Genomic DNA, 20,819 nt, shown 5'->3' on the forward strand with positions numbered 1-20,819 from the left:
TGTGTCACTTATGTGAAAACTATAGTAGACGACTTTTGTTTGTATAGGTATCTAAGAGATTGCATTCGTGTTTTCTGTAAATATTACTTTGGTACGGTCGCTTGAAGAATCGAAAAAAAACGCATCCATAACTTAATGTATATTGCTGATATTTGATAAAAATCCCACGAGTGTTCTAGTATAAATGTATTGTCTACTTTATCAGGATGTACCAGAGTGGTGGGTTGTCAACCATCAAACTTCAGAACGTCACGTCAGCTTTCGAAGCATTGTCACGAATTCTCTGCCATTAGCTAAATTAATAATCATCTTGTACAGTTGTCTTATTTTCAATAATTGTCTGAAGTTGCTGTATCTGGCGTTGAAAAAAATGGCAGGAGGTGGAGAGGTTTTACAAGTTTGTGAAATCGGGTAGTGAAAATCAAACGTGTGGATATTTCTTGTAGAATATCTGGAAGAGAATAATTTGGCAGTATGGTGAGTAGACTTTCTTACTCTGGCAGTTAAAACTTCGGATATATGACAGAGATAAGCGCTTGTTGTCGATGAAGCAGAAGACGTTTACCCTTCCGGAACGCCAAGTCTTATTCTCCTTGTACTTTTTCATGAGACTCCGTTTAAATCGTTTATTTGGTCATATCTAGCGGTAGTTATTGACTTTAAGTTTGGATTATGATTCTGTTGTCTGGGTTTTACTATTGCTGCACATTATGATAATAAAAGTTGTTAAAGTATTATTCACGTGTGTGCCATCTACAATCCTAAGTGAAGGAACAAGAGTGTGGAGAGAATCCTAGAGAGTGACTTTATCAATATGGTTTAATTATTGGTAACTTTAAATATAACTGATAAAAGTCGCATCTATCAAGAATTTCCAACGTATGTAAGTGATCATATTAAATAGCACTCACGAACGAAAGATGGGACATTCAAATACGACGGAATCAGATATGATTTACTGGGGATGGCGTTAATTAGACAACAAATTGCTCAGGTTTAATACTGACTTAAATGTTAAATGTTTAATACATTTCTGCGGTGACAGGACCTCCAGAACGAACTTGGGATTTTGACTTCTATACGTGTCAGGATTAGTGTAAGCATTGTATACGGATGTTCTTACCGATGTTAATACGACAAAAATAAGCTTTCACAACATTTGAATGATTTCCTCTCACGGTCACAAGTCTGGATAATGAAGCTATTTATTTCTATACAAGACTTTTCTGAGAGGTGGAATAAAGGAATGCATAACGTCTCGTTAGAGGGGATGCTAACTGACACACGTAGCTCTGGAATTCTTAAACTCCGAAATTACATCACAGAAATTCAGACATAAGAGAAAGCGTATATAAAAGAGGAAAAAAGGGAAGGAGTTGACAAATATACCGTAAACACCGCTGGACAAAAAACGGTGTTCATACTTAGCTAATGCTAGCTTTGTATATTGATGGTGACGGGAGTATGTAATCATTCACTACAGATTCATCCACACGGAAATGATGTCGTGTCCGAAAGTGTAAACCCGTCCAGGTCCGTCCGCTTCAACGCTAATCAGCCCCTCACTGCTTGGTCAAAATTTCCGGGTGTTTTGTTTTTAAGTGTGAAACCGGGAATACTGTCCGGAAATTAATTTTCCACTGACTTCTTTGTAGATTAGACGATTAGTTTCTTGAATGTTTAGAGAGCAATACTCCGTTCATATGTTATGGTATTTTCGCGTTAGTAAAGACTTTGAGTTGGTGAGTTGGTGAGTTGGCATGCAGGGCACAACCTGATACTCGCTAATATACAACAAACGCAAGAAAGCGTTAATGATTGAGATCATATTTAATGCTAGAATATTAATTTTATGGAAATTATCAGGAAAAACGTAATTGCGATGACAGATAAACATATGGAATTTCAGAGCTGTATACTTTCAGAATGGCATGTCGGGTATGTAATCATATTATGCTGGTATGTTGTTACCGATGTTATGAACTTGGTATTAAGATGTAAAAATGTCCTACATACAGCTCTTGAGTATTACCACAAAACGAGGTTACAATTACGTATAATTATATTTCCTATTTTCCTTTATATATTATTTACTTAATCTTCTCTTTACTATCAGGTTTCGTAATTAGATTTTCTGCAGGGAGAGATAGGGGTAGTTCTACTCAGCATATTGTAGGCAGATATTGCCTTTCTGATCTCCGTCGATCCTTTGCTCAATTTTGTGATGTTTTTACTTTATGTATTCCTACAGTTTTCTTTTTTCATTGTCGAATATTCTTCGTAGTCTTCAGTGACATTACGGTATTTTCACCTACATTTATTTTACCGGTTTGAGTTACTCCCCCTTTAAAGAACTCTTTTGTGTCGGGAGTAGAACCAGTATATCACTGCTGTATACCGGGTTGCACGCGTTTGAACAGAAAATGAGCTGAAAAAACGCAATCTTAAAATGTAAAATTTTATTCTTTGTCTCCCTGGAAACGGACAGAAAGGAAGGAACAAGTTTAATCAGACAAGGGAATCGTTCCAATTCAACAGGAGTCAGCATCATTTGCTTCATAACCGACACCCGACATGTAAATCTTAGCCTGTCCAAGTATGTAATTTTACGTTCTCAAATGAGCAAAAAGGTATACACCAGTTTCATATTGCAAAAAAGAATGAGATCCCTATGACGACCGGGAGACATGTTTTTCCATCAATCTGCAATTTTTAAAACCTAGTGTTACGAGTTTGTCCGTCAGTTGACGACTTCATGTACGAAAATCGTGATAATGGGTGTAGGTCCTTGAATGTCGAATCAGCTATGACACACCATTACCATATTTTGGAGACGAAGGATTGTTGCTATCCAGAAATGGAAAATCCACAACAGGGAAATCATCACGTTCATCATACAGCTTGATGGAAAGCTGTCCATGTTGGTTTCGTTGTAGGTAAAGATAACTGTTTTCAAGTAGCAAAGTTTTACAAACAGAATTTCGTGAAAGAAAATTCAAATTGTACAAAAATGACAGACAAGGTGATCTGTTAAGTTAAGTCTTCTGCTTCATCGACGACATCCACACTTCAAATCTTTGTCCAAATAAATAATGTTCTTTTCCAGAATGATAGTAATGTTAGAATAACAAGAAAGAAAGGATTTCAATTTAAAAAAAAAAAAAAAAAAAAAACATTATTATTGTCTCTTAAATCAGAGAACATGAAAATAAAACTAATATTTTAAGGATGAAACATTATGCGTGATTTGTACAATATAATAAGGATTACTTAGTTGTAGTGAGAATTGTTTCACTACAATACCGTTTGATTTTAGGTTTAAAACCTATGACTTTCTGCTTAAGAAGTACAATAAAGACCAAAAACTAGTTTTTTTCAATACATCCTGATACTTCTTCTGGTGGTATATGACAGCATTTGTCGTTTGATGTCACAGAGTTTCCAATTCATTACTATATGATAGACGTAGTCTAACACAGAATTAGATTCACAAGTAGCCACTACTTGTGATATGTCTAGAATTTGCATAGTCAGTTTTCATCGATCTCCAGATGTAATTTAGAAACCATCCCCAGCGTGCTGAAATGATTTTGGAAGGGAAATGAATAACTAATAATGATGGTATAGGGACCGTCTGGGTGCGTGTATAAAATGATGTGATGATCCACCGTGTTCAAAGCCTGGATCAGGCCTTTTTACATTTCTTATACCCCCACTCACGCAAGTCTATTTTTAGTCTGACCAATGTCCATTCAGTTATACACGTGTGATGAGTCACTAAGTAGGATACTAAGTGTAATATAAAAAACGTATCGTATCCGGACCACCAGATTCTTCACAAGCCTTTGTGTTTGTATCATATGTACATTGTCTCTTAAGACACACGTGAGTGTCTTTAGATACATGTGAGTGTCTTAAGTGTTCATTGTCGTTGAATCTTGGCGGTAGGGACAGCACAGTTAGATTTCTTCGTTGAATCGTGGCGGTAGGGACAACACAGTTAGATTTCTTCGTTCAATCGTGGCGGTAGGGACAACACAGTTAGATTTCTTCGTTGAATCGTGGCGGTAGGGACAACACAGTTAGATTTCTTCGTTGAATCGTGGCGGTAGGGACAACACAGTTAGATTTCTTCGTTGAATCGTGGCGGTAGGGACACCACAGTTAGATTTCTTCGTTGAATCGTGGCGGTAGGGACAACACAGTTAGATTTTATCGTTGAATCGTGGCGGTAGGGACAACACAGTTAGATTTTATCGTTGAATCTTGGCGGTAGGGACAACACAGTTAAATTTTATCGTTGAATCGTGGCGGTAGGGACAACAGAGGTAGATTTTTTTCGTTTAATCTTGGCGGTAGGGACAACACAGTTAGATTTTTTTCGTTTAATCTTGGCGGTAGGGACAACACAGTTAGATTTCTTCGTTCAATCGTGGCGGTAGGGACAACACAGTTAGATTTTTTTCGTTTAATCTTGGCGGTAGGGACAACACAGTTAGATTTCTTCGTTGAATCATGGCGGTAGGGACAACACAGTTTGATTTCTTCGTTGAATCGTGGCGGTAGGGACAACACAGTTAGATTTCTTCGTTGAATCGTGGCGGTAGGGACAACACAGTTAGATTTCTTCGTTGAATCGTGGCGGTAGGGACAACACAGTTAGATTTTTTTCGTTTAATCTTGGCGGTAGGGACAACACAGTTAGATTTCTTCGTTCAATCGTGGCGGTAGGGACAACACAGTTAGATTTCTTCGTTGAATCGTGGCGGTAGGGACAACACAGTTAGATTTCTTCGTTCAATCGTGGCGGTAGGGACAACACAGTTAGATTTCTTCGTTGAATCGTGGCGGTAGGGACAACACAGTTAGATTTCTTCGTTGAATCGTGGCGGTAGGGACAACACAGTTAGATTTTTTTCGTTTAATCTTGGCGGTAGGGACAACACAGTTAGATTTCTTCGTTCAATCGTGGCGGTAGGGACAACACAGTTAGATTTTTTTCGTTTAATCTTGGCGGTAGGGACAACACAGTTAGATTTCTTCGTTGAATCATGGCGGTAGGGACAACACAGTTAGATTTCTTCGTTCAATCGTGGCGGTAGGGACAACACAGTTAGATTTCTTCGTTGAATCGTGGCGGTAGGGACAACACAGTTAGATTTCTTCGTTGAATCGTGGCGGTAGGGACAACACAGTTAGATTTCTTCGTTGAATCGTGGCGGTAGGGACACCACAGTTAGATTTCTTCGTTGAATCGTGGCGGTAGGGACAACACAGTTAGATTTTATCGTTGAATCGTGGCGGTAGGGACAACACAGTTAGATTTTATCGTTGAATCTTGGCGGTAGGGACAACACAGTTAAATTTTATCGTTGAATCGTGGCGGTAGGGACAACAGAGGTAGATTTTTTTCGTTTAATCTTGGCGGTAGGGACAACACAGTTAGATTTTTTTCGTTTAATCTTGGCGGTAGGGACAACACAGTTAGATTTCTTCGTTCAATCGTGGCGGTAGGGACAACACAGTTAGATTTTTTTCGTTTAATCTTGGCGGTAGGGACAACACAGTTAGATTTCTTCGTTGAATCATGGCGGTAGGGACAACACAGTTTGATTTCTTCGTTGAATCGTGGCGGTAGGGACAACACAGTTAGATTTCTTCGTTGAATCGTGGCGGTAGGGACAACACAGTTAGATTTCTTCGTTGAATCGTGGCGGTAGGGACAACACAGTTAGATTTTTTTCGTTTAATCTTGGCGGTAGGGACAACACAGTTAGATTTTTTCGTTGAATCATGGCGGTAGGGACAACACAGTTTGATTTCTTCGTTGAATCGTGGCGGTAGGGACAACACAGTTAGATTTCTTCGTTGAATCGTGGCGGTAGGGACAACACAGTTAGATTTCTTCGTTGAATCTTGGCGGTAGGGACAACACAGTTAAATTTTATCGTTGAATCGTGGCGGTAGGGACAACACAGTTAGATTTTTTTCGTTTAATCTTGGCGGTAGGGACAACACAGTTAGATTTTTTTCGTTTAATCTTGGCGGTAGGGACAACACAGTTAGATTTCTTCGTTCAATCGTGGCGGTAGGGACAACACAGTTAGATTTCTTCGTTGAATCGTGGCGGTAGGGACAACACAGTTAGATTTCTTCGTTGAATCGTGGCGGTAGGGACAACACAGATAGATTTTAATGATTTCCTGTAGCTGATAAGTACTCACCAATGAAATCAATATAATATTTAGTGAAATGTTATTATCCCTGTCAGTCTATCTACTAAGAACTGTAATGTTCAAATATCTTCCGATCAGTAATTTCGTGATCACGTGATGTGTTAACCTTTATAGTTCTGTGGTAAAATGCTTGTATAATATCTCCGATGCCCACGAATGCCAATCAATTAACATGCTAACACAGATGTACTCCCTAATTAGTTCGTTATCAGACCAACTGTTGTGATGACGGATGATATCGTCTTCCATTTTCAGATTGCAAATACCAGCAGGACTGTAAATTTTTAGCGATGTTTCAGGATGAAGTCACTCAGTTTCGTTGACGGTCAAACTTCATCTGATATAGCCAACAGAGCATGTTCTATCTTGTAAACAACATTATTTGTATTAAGAAACGATTACGTCATTTTTGCCTTAGATTAGTTGATAAGTTCCTCGCGAACGTCTCTCTGAATGGCTATCAAATTCAAATCTAGTAGTTTAGTCAAGCATAATGTTTTTATCTTTTGGATCAACGGAAAACTTGCAAAGGCTAACAACGTTATTACCGGCAAAACATGAACTCTTATGTTCATTATTGCATCTCTAAGAGTGAATCTGCCGAGAGAAAACTGATACACGGGTAAAACGTAAACTGTTACTTCATATTGACGTACACAATCAGAAAGATTCCTATTTTCAATTTCAATCGTTTGGGTCCTTATCACCACTGATGAGACGCTGATTGACGAGACAGTTGAATGGTTCAATCAAAAACTTAAAATATATCAGTCACAAGTCCCAATGTAAGGCCTTTCGCCTTTAATGTTAAGTGAATAAATCCTCATTCTGCCTCAAAGATGATGGTCACGTACATCAGCGATGTAAATGTCTAAGTGTTGTCATGATGACTCGAAAACCAATTTCCTATTTGTCGTGTCGCATACCACCGTCACAGTAAACTCGGTATTTGTGTTGAGTGATGTCTTCTGGTTATACTATCAAAATAAATACCGAACGCAACTTCATTTTAATTTCCTTTTTAATGAATCAAATACCTTAGAGGATTATAGTTCGGTCTGTTGGTTTAATCAAATGGTCACAAATAGCGATATGAGATACTGAACGTGGAGCGCTCAGTGAAACGCATAGTAAACATATAGTTAAACGTCGTGTAATGAAATCGCTTGAAAGGCGTTTTAATTTTCTATCTATTGTCTTTATAATGTAGCTCGCCGTGCAATATTGTCTTCAGTTTAAAATTTAGAATTCTGAATGAATTGTACTGGAACATATTGTTTGGTAGACTGAAGGAACAGCCATCATAAGAATCAGAAACTTCCGAGAATTCCAAGGTATTGGCCTGAACAAAGAGGTGAAATATAGGATTATGATATTGTCTACAGATCAGACCATCAATAACATAAAACATGTGATTGTAGATAAAGAAGAGTATTTGACGGAACGTTTGATCATGAAAAGAAAATAGAACGGCTGTAGTTTGGTGACGTATTGCATAAACATTACACGACACTTAAAATATGAGTTGTTAAAGACATCGAAGCCTTCTGGTCGTTACAAGAACATTGATGATCTAACGTCATTAACACTTCATCCTGTAATGAAATGTAAATCAGCAGTGTTTGATGGATTGTTCTCAGTTTGTAAAGTGGAGTACCACACATCATCAGTGACGTTATTTATTTTTTTATTCATATCGTCCTGTTGATGGTCCTGCTCCATGTAGAACACATGAAATACTCATTTCATATATTATTGTTGGAGCAATTCTTATACATGTGATTGAGTGGACGGTGGCGGTAACACCCTCACAGTTCACCTGAGGTGTCCGATTGGACGCATCGGGTCACCAGACTGACAACATCAGTATGCCTGTTTTCTTCCAAAACATGTACAAAAGACACACAAGTGAATAGACCTTTCAGAATTTAGAGTAAGATACAGTAGAGCTAAACTATGAATTAAACTACATCATACAGCTGTTGAGTCCTTCTAGGACTCGTCAGTGATCCTGCATCATACAGCTGTTAAGTCCTTCTAGGACTCGTCAGTGATTCTGCATCATACAGCTGTTACGTCCTTCTAGGACTCGTCAGTGATCCTGCATCATACAGCTGTTAAGTCCTTCTAGGACTCGTCAGTGATCCTGCATCATACAGATGTTTCGTCCTTCTAGGACTCGTCAGTGATTCTACATCATACAGCTGTATTGTCCTTCTAGGACTCGTCAGTGATGCTACATCATACAGCTGTATCGTCCTTCAAGGACTCGTCAGTGATGCTACATCATACAGCTGTATTGTCCTTCAAGGACTCGTCAGTGATGCTACATCATACAGCTGTATTGTCCTTTTATGACTCTTCAGTGATGCTACATCATACAGCTGTATTGTCCTTCTATGACTCTTCAGTGATGCTACACCATACTGCTGTAGCTACACCATACAGCTGTATTGTCCTTCTATGACTCGTCAGTGATGATACATCATACAGCTGTATTGTCCTTCTATGACTCGTCAGTGATGCTACATCATACTGCTGTATTGTCCTTCTATGACTCTTCAGTGATGATACATCATACAGCTGTATTGTCCTTCTATGACTCGTCAGTGATGATACACCATACAGCTGTTACATCCTTCTAGGACACGTCAGTGATGCTACATCATACAGCTGTTACATCCTTCTAGGACACGTCAGTGATGCTACACCATACAGCTGTATTGTCCTTCTATGACTCGTCAGTGATGCTACATCATACAGCTGTATTGTCCTTCTATAACTCTTCAGTGATGCTACATCATACAGCTGTATTGTCCTTCTATGACTCTTCAGTGATGATACATCATACAGCTGTATTGTCCTTCTATGACTCGTCAGTGATGATACACCATACAGCTGTTACATCCTTCTAGGACACGTCAGTGATGCTACATCATACAGCTGTTACATCCTTCTAGGACACGTCAGTGATGCTACACCATACAGCTGTATTGTCCTTCTAGGATTCGTCAGTGATGCTACACCATACAGCTGTAGCTGCACCATACAGCTGTATTGTCCTTCTAGGATTCGTCAGTGATGCTACACCATACAGCTGTAGCTGCACCATACAGCTGTATCGTCCTTCTAGGACTCGTCAGTGATGCTAAGGGTCTAACTTTTGAAGCCTATTAGGCGACTTAGGAAAATTCAAAGGGATCAAAAGAAAAGCCAAAATCTATACGGGGAAGTGCAGCAGTCCTAATTATATCCTTTAAACGTGTCCTGCTTTATTGGTGTAGTCACATCATCTGTTTCTCAAACTCAGCGACAGAAATAAACTGTTTGGCAATAATTTGATGAGTATTGTTACCTGGCATTCTGTTTTAATGTCCAGAACACTTTGATGGTGATTTTGGTGTTTCTGTTTAGACATGGGATAATGATGTTCAGTGTTTAATATACAAAGGGACGATAATTATTAGCCTTTGTATAGTGTACATTCTGTAGATTCAGATCGAGTCCTAGAATTTCAGACACACTGACGCTAACGTCACTGAAGACGATTTAAAAGCAATTTGATGCAGATATATTCATTGTAACTTTATAAGAATTGGGGAGTGCTATTTATATGTGTATATTTTTGTTCTTCATTGCAGTCAAGATGAAGCTCAAAAGATCGACGAAGAATTGTTTGACGAGTACAGGTTCAGTGTGGACCAGTTGATGGAACTTGCCGGCTACAGTTGCGCTGTTGCCATAGCAAAGGTCAGTACAAAATATGAATGTGGATGGCGGTACTTCTTGGATTGACCAAGAATGGCATTGTGGATATCATTGATTAAGCAGAAAACGCTGACTATTCTTGAACACCTGGTCTTAGGTACCTTATTGTTAATCCTACTTTTTCATATTTTGCAATAATTTCACCGGATTTTTAGTTTAAACTAAGATAATATATATCTTGGCAGAATGCCATCATTTTTTGTTTAACTGTAGAAAAACGAGAGCTAAGCAGCTGATATATACGCGTTTGTCATGTCCACCATTTCTAATGGTTGGGGTTGTAGACGATGGGATTCATTTTCATTTAAAGACAAAACATCAATAAATCTGAAAGTAAAAATTGAAAACGATTCAGCAAATATGAGTTAAAAGTGCTTTATTCTTCCCGGAAACAGAAATGTGCTATTCTCTTTAGTCTGTTTATAGATTGTTACAGTTCTGTTTTATAACCCATTCGGAATCTTATTAAGGTATACCGATAATTCGTGTCGCTGGTAAGAACTGACACCTTAGCTGCTTCCTTCTAGACAGTACTCGATGAAAACCGACATTGAAAACGTATTCACTAGATAAGTGATAATGCTGTCTGGGAGAGTGATGTAGATAATGCCGACAGAATGGGTAAACCATTGAATGCATTATAATTTCGTTGTGTACTGTAATAAACCTCGTTGTAGATTAATTGGTTAGATAATTACTAAAGATCTGTCGTCGTGCTGTTTTGTTCGGAACCGTTTCCAATCGTATCTCCTAGCTGGTAATGGACATTTACATATATGTTTAACCAGACAATCATTTCAGCTGCTGCTTGTGATGAATAGTTTAAGAAATCTGTGAGTGCATTATTTTATAAGGACTTACTCCTGGAACATTGTGTCTTCAGACTGTTATTAGCACATATATTGATGTTTATTAGCTAGGAATGGATCACGTGATGGCCGCCGTATAGAAGTGTATACAGCCAGATTATATAAAGTGCAAATGTCATAATTAGAGAACACGTGTTCTTGTAAACACTCTTTGGCCTCAATGTTTAAAATCATAATCATATGACCCTTACATACGGAGAACATATTGTATAAACTGAAACACAATCCAGAAGAGAGACAGTGTACACAAGGGAGATAATCGGAATGTTTTAATTAATTTTATGTTTATAATGTTATGTATTGCCCTGTTTCCCCTGTTATGTTTATAATCTGCCCTGTTTCCCCCTGTTATGTTTATAATCTGCCCTGTTTCCACCTGTTATGTTTATAATCTGTCCTGTTTCCCCCTGTTATGTTTATAATCTGCCCTGTTTCCCCCTGTTATGTTTATAATCTGCCCTGTTTCCTCCTGTTATGTTTATAATCTGCCCTGTTTCCTCCTGTTATGTTTATAATCTGCCCTGTTTCCCCCTGTTATGTTTATAATCTGCCCTGTTTCCCCCTGTTATGTTTATAATCTGCCCTGTTTCCTCCTGTTATGTTTATAATCTGCCCTGCTCCTGTTTCCTCCTGTTATGTTTATAATCTGCCCTGTTTCCCCCTGTTATGTTTATAATCTGCCCTGTTTCCTCCTGTTATGTTTATAATCTGCCCTGTTTCCTCCTGTTATGTTTATAATCTGCCCTGTTTCCTCCTGTTATGTTTATAATCTGCCCTGTTTCCTCCTGTTATGTTTATAATCTGCCCTGTTTCCTCCTGTTATGTTTATAATCTGCCCTGTTTCCTCCTGTTATGTTTATAATCTGCCCTGTTTCCTCCTGTTATGTTTATAATCTGCCCTGTTTCCTCCTGTTATGTTTATAATCTGCCCTGTTTCCCCCTGTTATGTTTATAATCTGCCCTGTTTCCCCCTGTTATGTTTATAATCTGCCCTGTTTCCTCCTGTTATGTTTATAATCTGTCCTGTTTCTGTTTCCCCCTGTTATGTTTATAATCTGCCCTGTTTCCCCCTGTTATGTTTATAATCTGCCCTGTTTCCCCCTGTTATGTTTATAATCTGCCCTGTTTCCCCCTGTTATGTTTATAATCTGCCCTGTTTCCCCCTGTTATGTTTATAATCTGCCCTGTTTCCTCCTGTTATGTTTATAATCTGCCCTGTTTCCCCCTGTTATGTTTATAATCTGCCCTGTTTCCTCCTGTTATGTTTATAATCTGCCCTGTTTCCCCCTGTTATATTTATAATCTGCCCTGTTTCCCCCTGTTATGTTGATAATCTGCCCTGTTTCCCCTTGTTATGTTTATAATCTGCCCTGTTTCCCCTTGTTATGTTTATAATCTGCCCTGTTTCCCCCTGTTATGTTTATAATCTGCCCTGTTTCCCCCTGTTATGTTTATAATCTGTCCTGTTTCCCCCTGTTATGTTTATAATCTGCCCTGTTTCCTCCTGTTATGTTTATAATCTGTCCTGTTTCCTCCTGTTATGTTTATAATCTGTCCTGTTTCCTCCTGTTATGTTTATAATCTGCCCTGTTTCCCCCTGTTATGTTTATAATCTGCCCTGTTTCCTCCTGTTATGTTTATAATCTGCCCTGTTTCCCCCTGTTATGTTTATAATCTGCCCTGTTTCCCCCTGTTATGTTTATAATCTGCCCTGTTTCCTCCTGTTATGTTTATAATCTGCCCTGTTTCCTCCTGTTATGTTTATAATCTGTCCTGTTTCCCCCTGTTATGTTTATAATCTGCCCTGTTTCCTCCTGTTATGTTTATAATCTGTCCTGTTTCCCCTGTTATGTTTATAATCTGCCCTGTTTCCCCCTGTTATGTTTATAATCTGCCCTGTTTCCTCCTGTTATGTTTATAATCTGCCCCCTGTTTCCTCCTGTTATGTTTATAATCTGCCCTGTTTCCCCCTGTTATGTTTATAATCTGCCCTGTTTCCCCTTGTTATGTTTATAATCTGCCCTGTTTCCCCCTGTTATGTTTATAATCTGCCCTGTTTCCCCCTGTTATGTTTATAATCTGCCCTGTTTCCCCCTGTTATGTTTATAATCTGCCCTGTTTCCTCCTGTTATGTTTATAATCTGCCCTGTGTCCTCCTGTTATGTTTATAATCTGCCCTGTTTCCCCCTGTTATGTTTATAATCTGTCCTGTTTCCCCGTGTTATGTTTATAATCTGCCCTGTTTCCCCCTGTTATGTTTATAATCTGCCCTGTTTCCCCCTGTTATGTTTATAATCTGCCCTGTTTCCTCCTGTTATGTTTATAATCTGCCCTGTTTCCCCCTGTTATGTTTATAATCTGTCCTGTTTCCTCCTGTTATGTTTATAATCTGCCCTGTTTCCCCCTGTTATGTTTATAATCTGCCCTGTTTCCCCTGTTATGTTTATAATGCCCTGTTTCCCATGCCCCCCCTGTTATATTTATATGTTATTTATAATCTGCCCTGTTTCCTCCTGTTATGTTTATAAGATTGGTACAATCAATACAAAGAATATTGCTTTGTCCTCACATCGACACAATCCAAGCTGAAAGCTGATTTCATATCTCCACAATGTCAATATACAAAGGGAGTCTGAACAGAATGTCTATAGAAATATTGTACATCGTGATCACAAAAGGATTTAGCTTCAAATGGATTTAAATTGGTTTTCAACGTTCATGCACCAGTATGCCATCCCGACCTAAAGTCATACATTGATAATAAAAGGGGAGCCAATGCGACAACACACGAAATTCTAGAAAAAAAACACAACATCAATCTTTCGCTAGCTAAGGCATACTTATAATTCCCCGTGGTTCTTCATATTCACCGCCAGTGTCGTTTTATGCTGGTACATAACACAGCGTACAAACGGGGGATTCCTAAGGGGATGTAATTCAAGGATCAAAGGGAAATAGTTACGACAATAATCGAACAGTAGCGATTTAGTGATCAAATTATACTACAAGTCATTTAAAATTGATGTTTATAAAATCCTGAGATGAACGCATGTACTTTATACAACATCATTTAAAGTCATTGAATGGTAAACTGCAATGTTTCGAGCTTAATTGATTTGGTTGTTAATAATTAATCAAAGTGATGTATTGTACTTTTTGTAGCTGTATGATAGCAACAATAGAGAAGGTTATTATTCAATTAAGGAATTGGTTGGTTATAAGGTCTTGCGTTCCAAAAGGTCAGGCTGTGTCGTTTGAAATGTTAGGTACGCTGCTGCACACACATTTGTGGATCGTTTTAATGGAATTTGAGAAAGGTTTATCATCGTTTTGTTGATTGGGTTAGGGAACACAAAGTTGTAAGTTTTAACATTCTTTAAAATCGTTTGTCTCTTGTTCTGGAAATGTCATATTTAATGATTTATGATGGTAGAAACCAGAGCGAAAAATGAGAATTGTTTAAGTCATCTTGGCCCTCGGAAGACGATACATCATGTGTGTGATGTACTTTACCTTGATGTTGTGCTGTTCTTGGATTCTAATGTGAAATTGAAGTCGTTTTTTAGCCCACCATCTATTCAAATAGATGGTGGGTTATTCAAATCGCCCTGCGTCCGTGGTCCGTCGTCCGTCCGTCCAGGCGTCCGTCCGTCCGTAAACAATTTTTGTTACCGCTATTTCTGGAAAAGTACTGGATGGATCTTTCTCAAATTTCATATGCAGGTTCCCCTTGGTCCCTAGTTGTGCATTGTACCTTTCTTGAACTGATTCGCATTCAAGATGGCCGACAGGTGGCCATCTTGGATTTTGGAAGTAAAAGTTTGTTACCGCTATTTCTGGAAAAGTACTGGATGGATATTTCTCAAATTTCATATGCAGTTTCCCCTTGGTCCCTAGTTGTGCATTGTACCTTTTTTGGACTGATTCGAATTCAAGATGGCCGACAGGTGGCCATCTTGGATTTTGGAAGCAAAAGTTTGTTACCGCTATTTCTGAGAAAGTACTAGATGGATCTTCCTCAAATTTCATATGCAGGTTCCCTTTGGTTCCAAGTTGTGCATTATACCTTTTTGGACTGATCCGAAATCAAGATGGCTGACAGGCAGCCATTTTGGATTTTGAGAGTAAAATCTTGTTACTGCTATATCTGAGGAAGTCCAGGATGGATCCTTCTGATATTTCATAGATATTGGTTTCCCTTGGTCCCTAGTTGTGCATTGTAGCTTTTTTGGACTGATTTGAAATCAAGGTGGCCCACAGGCAGCCATCCTGGATGTCGACAGTAATACAGCACAAGCATATTGTCCATTATCCACCTGTAACTGACTGCTATCTAATAATACTTTGGGATTTTTTCAAATGATATTTGCTAATAGGTGCTTAATAAAAATATCTTGTGCCATCATTGAGTACATTCAATGAAGACCAGTTCATGAACATTTACAACACCTGTAACAAACAAACAAAAATCTTCAAGAACTGAAAACAGATCCTCAAATGGTTGGCGCCAAGATCCCTCTGGGATCTCTTGTCTTTTAAAAGTCTTTTACAGAAACTTTCAATACAAGACAGGAGTGTCCTCAACATAATGGTGCATAATTCATTGATAACATAAACGGTAAACTTAAAAGTGACGGTTCAAGTTACACGAATTCATCCCAATCTTGTACCCACCGTGTGAAGCAATGAATCAATCGGAAGTAGTTCTAAAACCGTGATATAATCAACATTTTAACATTTCAGATAGAAAACGTACGTGTATCCTGACAATTGTGACGTCACAATATACGACCAATCACAAAAATACAAATTAAACTAGAACCAGAAATCAGTATTAAGATATACCCCGAACATTCCGGAACGATTCCTTCACCTACCATTGCTTTCCAAAACAATTTTTGCTATCACATTCAGGTTTTCTTTATCCACAGCATATATTGTGCACATTGCAAAGCTAACAATCATTTAGTCATTCGCCTGTGCAGATTGGTCTTGTTCTTTCGGAGAGTAGAAAATGAGCATTCTTGAGTCGCTTTTGTAACGTCGAAAGAAGGAAATTTTGCGGAATTTCTGATCCCCAGCAAACGGACAGAATGCATTGATTATGACAGTACAAGTTTCATATGAGAGTGATATCAATGTTAAATCTGTGAGATTCACACTTCACTCGCTTCAAAATTTACAAATATTCATAGAAACAAATGTTAGAATTTAATTCATTGTTAAAATATACAATTATAAATTGTGTATGTGCGTAAGGGAACAATATATATGTATTTGCCGGGGAAGAGAGGGATTGCCCCTCTGAACCTCCACCCCCAATCCCTGCTTCCTATGCGACTGAAACGTAAGTATTTACGGGGATGGATCCTGTTCGAGATATCCCAAATAGTTTGTACAAATGAAGAGGATTGTTTTCTTTTTCCGAACAGTTGTTATCGGAGATGAAGAGTTATTTCTGATAACAGAACAGTAACTGCAAGAGATGATACAATTTATCTGAAAAGAGGTTTTTAGAGACAAAGGAGACAGTTTGACAGAAAGCATGGTTAACACCAGTGTTGAATGGCCCGTGATTAATCGGTACTTGGCGGTACCTCTGTGTGGTATTGATTACATTTGGCGGGAACACTCTGTCCTATTGATTCTACTTGTCACGAAAAAGATGCTGTCAGAAACACATTAAAACAGTAATATCTTGGCGATCCAGATATGACAAGGACTGATGAAGTTGTGGTCGCTGATATTTCTCCGCCAGTGAAGAAGAGCTGAATACAGCTAATAGTACCCCTTGAGCGATAGTAGCTACTCTAGACGTTACTGTTACAGTTCATCATTGACTTTGATACTCCCTGTCAAATGGTGCCTGTGTTTTATCGTTAACCTACGCTGATGTATAAACAACTTTGGCTATAGATGCCAGGTCCCTTGTTTATTTTAATTAAGATCTCCCACTGTTTACCTTTACGATATTGTGTCAAATTGTTCTCCTAACCGCGGCGTGCTAATTAGCGTGGTCTCTGTGTGTTTACGCTTGTCGTCGGGAACACCTGGTCTTATCCTTCTTGTACTTTAGCAAGAGTCTCCATGTAAATCTTTCTTTAGTTCATATTTTGCCCTAGTTTTATTGAAATTGATTTTTGATTTTGATGTATTGATACCTTGGATTTTTTTCTCTTTTTTTCATGTCTGTATATTAAACAAGACATCATCATACATCTAAATAAGCATTTAACCTTTCGGGAAGTGTTTTATAATAAGTGAAATATTTGTATCCAATAGATTCCACAACAGACACGCAATTGAATAACACCTATTGATAATGTATAAATAGTGAATAAAGATATGTTCCTCAGTGATGCTAAAGGCCTAAATATTGAAGCCTAGGCGTAAACTTCATTCTCACAAAGATAAAATGCGGACAAGGCATGAAAAACCCCCAAAACAGCGGCATTTGTATTTTAGACGTTTTTGCTTCATCTCGTCGACGACACCCGCCACACAAATCTAGGTCACACACACTGTTGTCACAAATCTAGGACACACACACTGTTGTCACAAATCTAGGTCACACACACTGTTGTCACAAATCTAGGTCACACACACTGTTGTCACAAATCTAGGACACACACACTGTTGTCACAAATCTAGGTCACACACACTGTTGTCACAAAATTAGGTCACACACACTGTTGTCACAAATCTAGGTCACACACACACTGTTGTCACAAATCTAGGTCACACACACACTGTTGTCACAAAATTAGGTCACACACACTGTTGTCACAAATCTAGGTCACACACACACTGTTGTCACAAATCTAGGTCACACACACACTGATGTCACAAAATTAGGTCACACACACACACTGGTGTCACAAATCTAGGTCACACACACACTGTTGCCACAAATCTAGGTCATACACACTGATGTCACAAATCTAGGTCACACACTGTTGTCACAAATCTAGGTCACACGCACTGATGTCACAAATCTAGGTCACACACACACTGATGTCACAAATCTAGGTCACACACACCGTTGTCACAAATCTAGGTCACACACACTGTTGTCGCAAATCTAGGTCACACACACTGTTGTCACAAAATTAGGTCACACACACTGATGCCACTTACCTAACATAAATAATACGGTATATAGGTCGCTTTTGTGGAACATTGCCGCGCTTACTACAAAACGTTGGTCCTTCAGTAATACAGCAGTTTATCTAAACATGCACGTGTTAATCCTCTTATTACCGAGGTAGACTCAGAGCTGCGGAAATTCCTTCTTCAATCTCCATACTTCAATTTGATAATCAGTTTCACATTGAATTGATTAGTTTGAAGATGAAAATCATTAAACAGTTTTATGTTAAATTATTTCAAAAATATTTCAAAAGAACGAATGTAATTGTCAAACATAATAAACTGACGAATTGCATGTCACAATGTCCTTGCTGTTTAATGGAGGTATATAAATAACTGATATTATTGATGACTTTTCAGTGCTACCCTCCCGAAACGATGACACGTGACAACCATGCTGTTCTGGTTTGCTGCGGTCCGGGGAATAATGGCGGTGACGGTCTAGTATGTGCTAGACACCTCAAGATGTTTGTAAGTATAGCTATTTCAAACATGTTGAAAATAAAATAAATGTATTGTTGACAGATTGGTTTGGTATACTTAGTTTGGTATAATTGGTTTGGTATATTTAGTTTGGTATAATTGTTGGGTATAATTGGTTTGGTATAAATGGTTTGGTATAATTAGTTTGGTATAATTGGTTTGGTATAATGCATTTAAAGCTGAAACAATACAAGGGATCACTTCAACGTAAATTTGTTGAAAAGTAAAAACAAGTACTGTTACGTCTATGAAGTTCGACCTGGTCTTTTCTTGTGACTCATTGGTTGCAAAATTACACAAAAAGTGAACTGCACTTTTCAGTTAAGACTTTACATATATACAGAGTAGAGCCAAATAGTCCAAGAAACTACGTCATGCCTCTGTTTCGGCCTTCTGGGACTCGACCGTGAAACTAAAGGCCTAACCTGTTGAAACTAAGTATAAAAGACCAGTGTGGAAATCATTCTGGCAACAGCAGGTCCTCACGTAGGCCTTCGTTCGACCAGACACTTTACTTAACGGTATGGATAGGACACTGAACAGCCGTATCTACATACACATACAACAGTCTTAAACTACGGGATCGATTGTATCATAGATCAATGTCTGGTATAAATCGTCCAGATTTTACAGCATATATTGATCTCTGTTTTCTGATACCATCTCTGTAAAACGGTTCGTTTCTTTATTTATGCAAATCTGTATGAATTATAAGGGGTTATTTTCCTGTGTAAAATAATAACACAGGGATATTAGATCCTGGTGGTGTCACGTGTTTCACTAAACAGTCATCAAACATGGCCTATGTAATATAAACTACGGAATATCTAAGTCTATCCGACAGAATTCCGAATTATTAATTTTCCGACTGCAATAAAATCTGGCCTGTGCTTGCTACTTATTACTTCGCGCGATCTCCTTGCCAGGGAAAATGATCGAATATGTATAGGCCTCCAGCGATCTCATCAATACAACAACTGCCGGCACATATTGTAGTTTATTGTATGAACCTTGATCTGCTATTCAGCGTCATTCTCCCTAAGCTGCTGCTGTTAATATGTAATGAGTATTATCTACCATCAAGTTACTTATACATCTAACTAATACTGGCATTTTATTCATGGGACATTTATAACATGAAGCCAAAGAATCACTCATTTGGCAACTTTTCTGGATCGAAAAAAAATAGCTGAAAGAGTGGTTAAACTTGTTTTTCCTCTATGTTTTTACCTTTAATCAATTTGATTGATATTGCGGTTGGAGTTTAATCGGGTTGATAATGTGCATTTATGTTCTTAAGAACGCGGCAGACATTACGATCAGTGTATGTCGTTATCATTTTCCAGTAATTAAACTTATTAAACAACAACACAATGTTTCGCTAGGCGAGGGCAGTGATCCTATATCTGTGTCTAATTCTTGTCGATCACGTGATTTTCATGTTGTTGAACTCGTGAATGCCAGATAATGCAGTATGACTTGTGTGACGTCACAGAATGGTCATGAAATGTCGTCCTACACTTGTAGTTTTTTATGACATCACAATACTGAAACAAAGTTTGATTTACACAACCTGTGTCTTTTTTAAATTAGATTTTCATTTTCGCTTAGCTTTGCTTGTTTTTTTAAGCAGACGTGAAATCAAAAGTCGATTTATGGTATGAAATCGCCCATTGTTACTAGAATGATATGTGATTTGTGTTCTGTTTGTTTTTATGTTTCGTTTCTAGTATTTCATCTCCTCTCAAATAAAAGACATGAAACCCGGAATTTTAACGACACGTTTGCTAACAAACGCTGCGTACTTTGGATTTGAAACTGCCTTTGTAGGTAGTTAAATTTGTTACACTTCATCAACACTTGTTCTTTTTAAAGTTATAAAATAGAAGTCGCTTACTCTTCCAGACTACCTTGTCTTATTATTCTTTAACTGTTCTCGGTGGTGTTATTTGGTCATATTTTGTTTTCCTATCCTTGTTAGAGAGATACATACAAACTGATTGAAAAATGGTTAACATTACTAAGCTTTGTGACCTCATACAATCCACTTCATGTTCTGTATTATCATCTTATCACTAAATACTAGAACTCCGTCTAAATCAGTATTGGTTAGACAATAAATGTTCGAGGAGATGTCATAAAAACGTAATAAAGTGGGATGACAGTAATATATGAGGAGTAATTCCTTGATGTATCCCATCATATAGACGTGTCCTGTGTTATATATCTAGGTCCTAATACAATTCGAGCTCTCATGTTTGTATTGTGTACTTCATTCGGTGGTAAACTTTGTTATCAGTAATGGTATTGGATA

At 38.1% G+C, this 20,819-nt stretch overlaps 1 protein-coding gene across 1 annotated transcript in view; it reads left to right on the forward strand.

The window, feature by feature from the left end:
• Positions 1-20,819, forward strand: part of LOC132556324 (NAD(P)H-hydrate epimerase-like) — a 113,995-nt gene that overhangs the window by 61,715 nt on the left and 31,461 nt on the right. Inside the window, exons 3-4 of the mRNA XM_060220708.1 lie at positions 9,878-9,986; positions 18,383-18,493. Of these exons, the coding sequence (XP_060076691.1) occupies positions 9,878-9,986; positions 18,383-18,493 (220 nt within the window). The remainder of the gene's footprint in view (positions 1-9,877; positions 9,987-18,382; positions 18,494-20,819) is intronic.

The sequence above is a fragment of the Ylistrum balloti genome, unplaced genomic scaffold (assembly GCF_031769215.1).
Source record: "Ylistrum balloti isolate Yb309-2 unplaced genomic scaffold, AGI_CSIRO_Ybal_v1 Utg370560, whole genome shotgun sequence".
In the NCBI taxonomy this organism is placed as follows: Eukaryota; Metazoa; Mollusca; class Bivalvia; order Pectinida; family Pectinidae; genus Ylistrum; species Ylistrum balloti.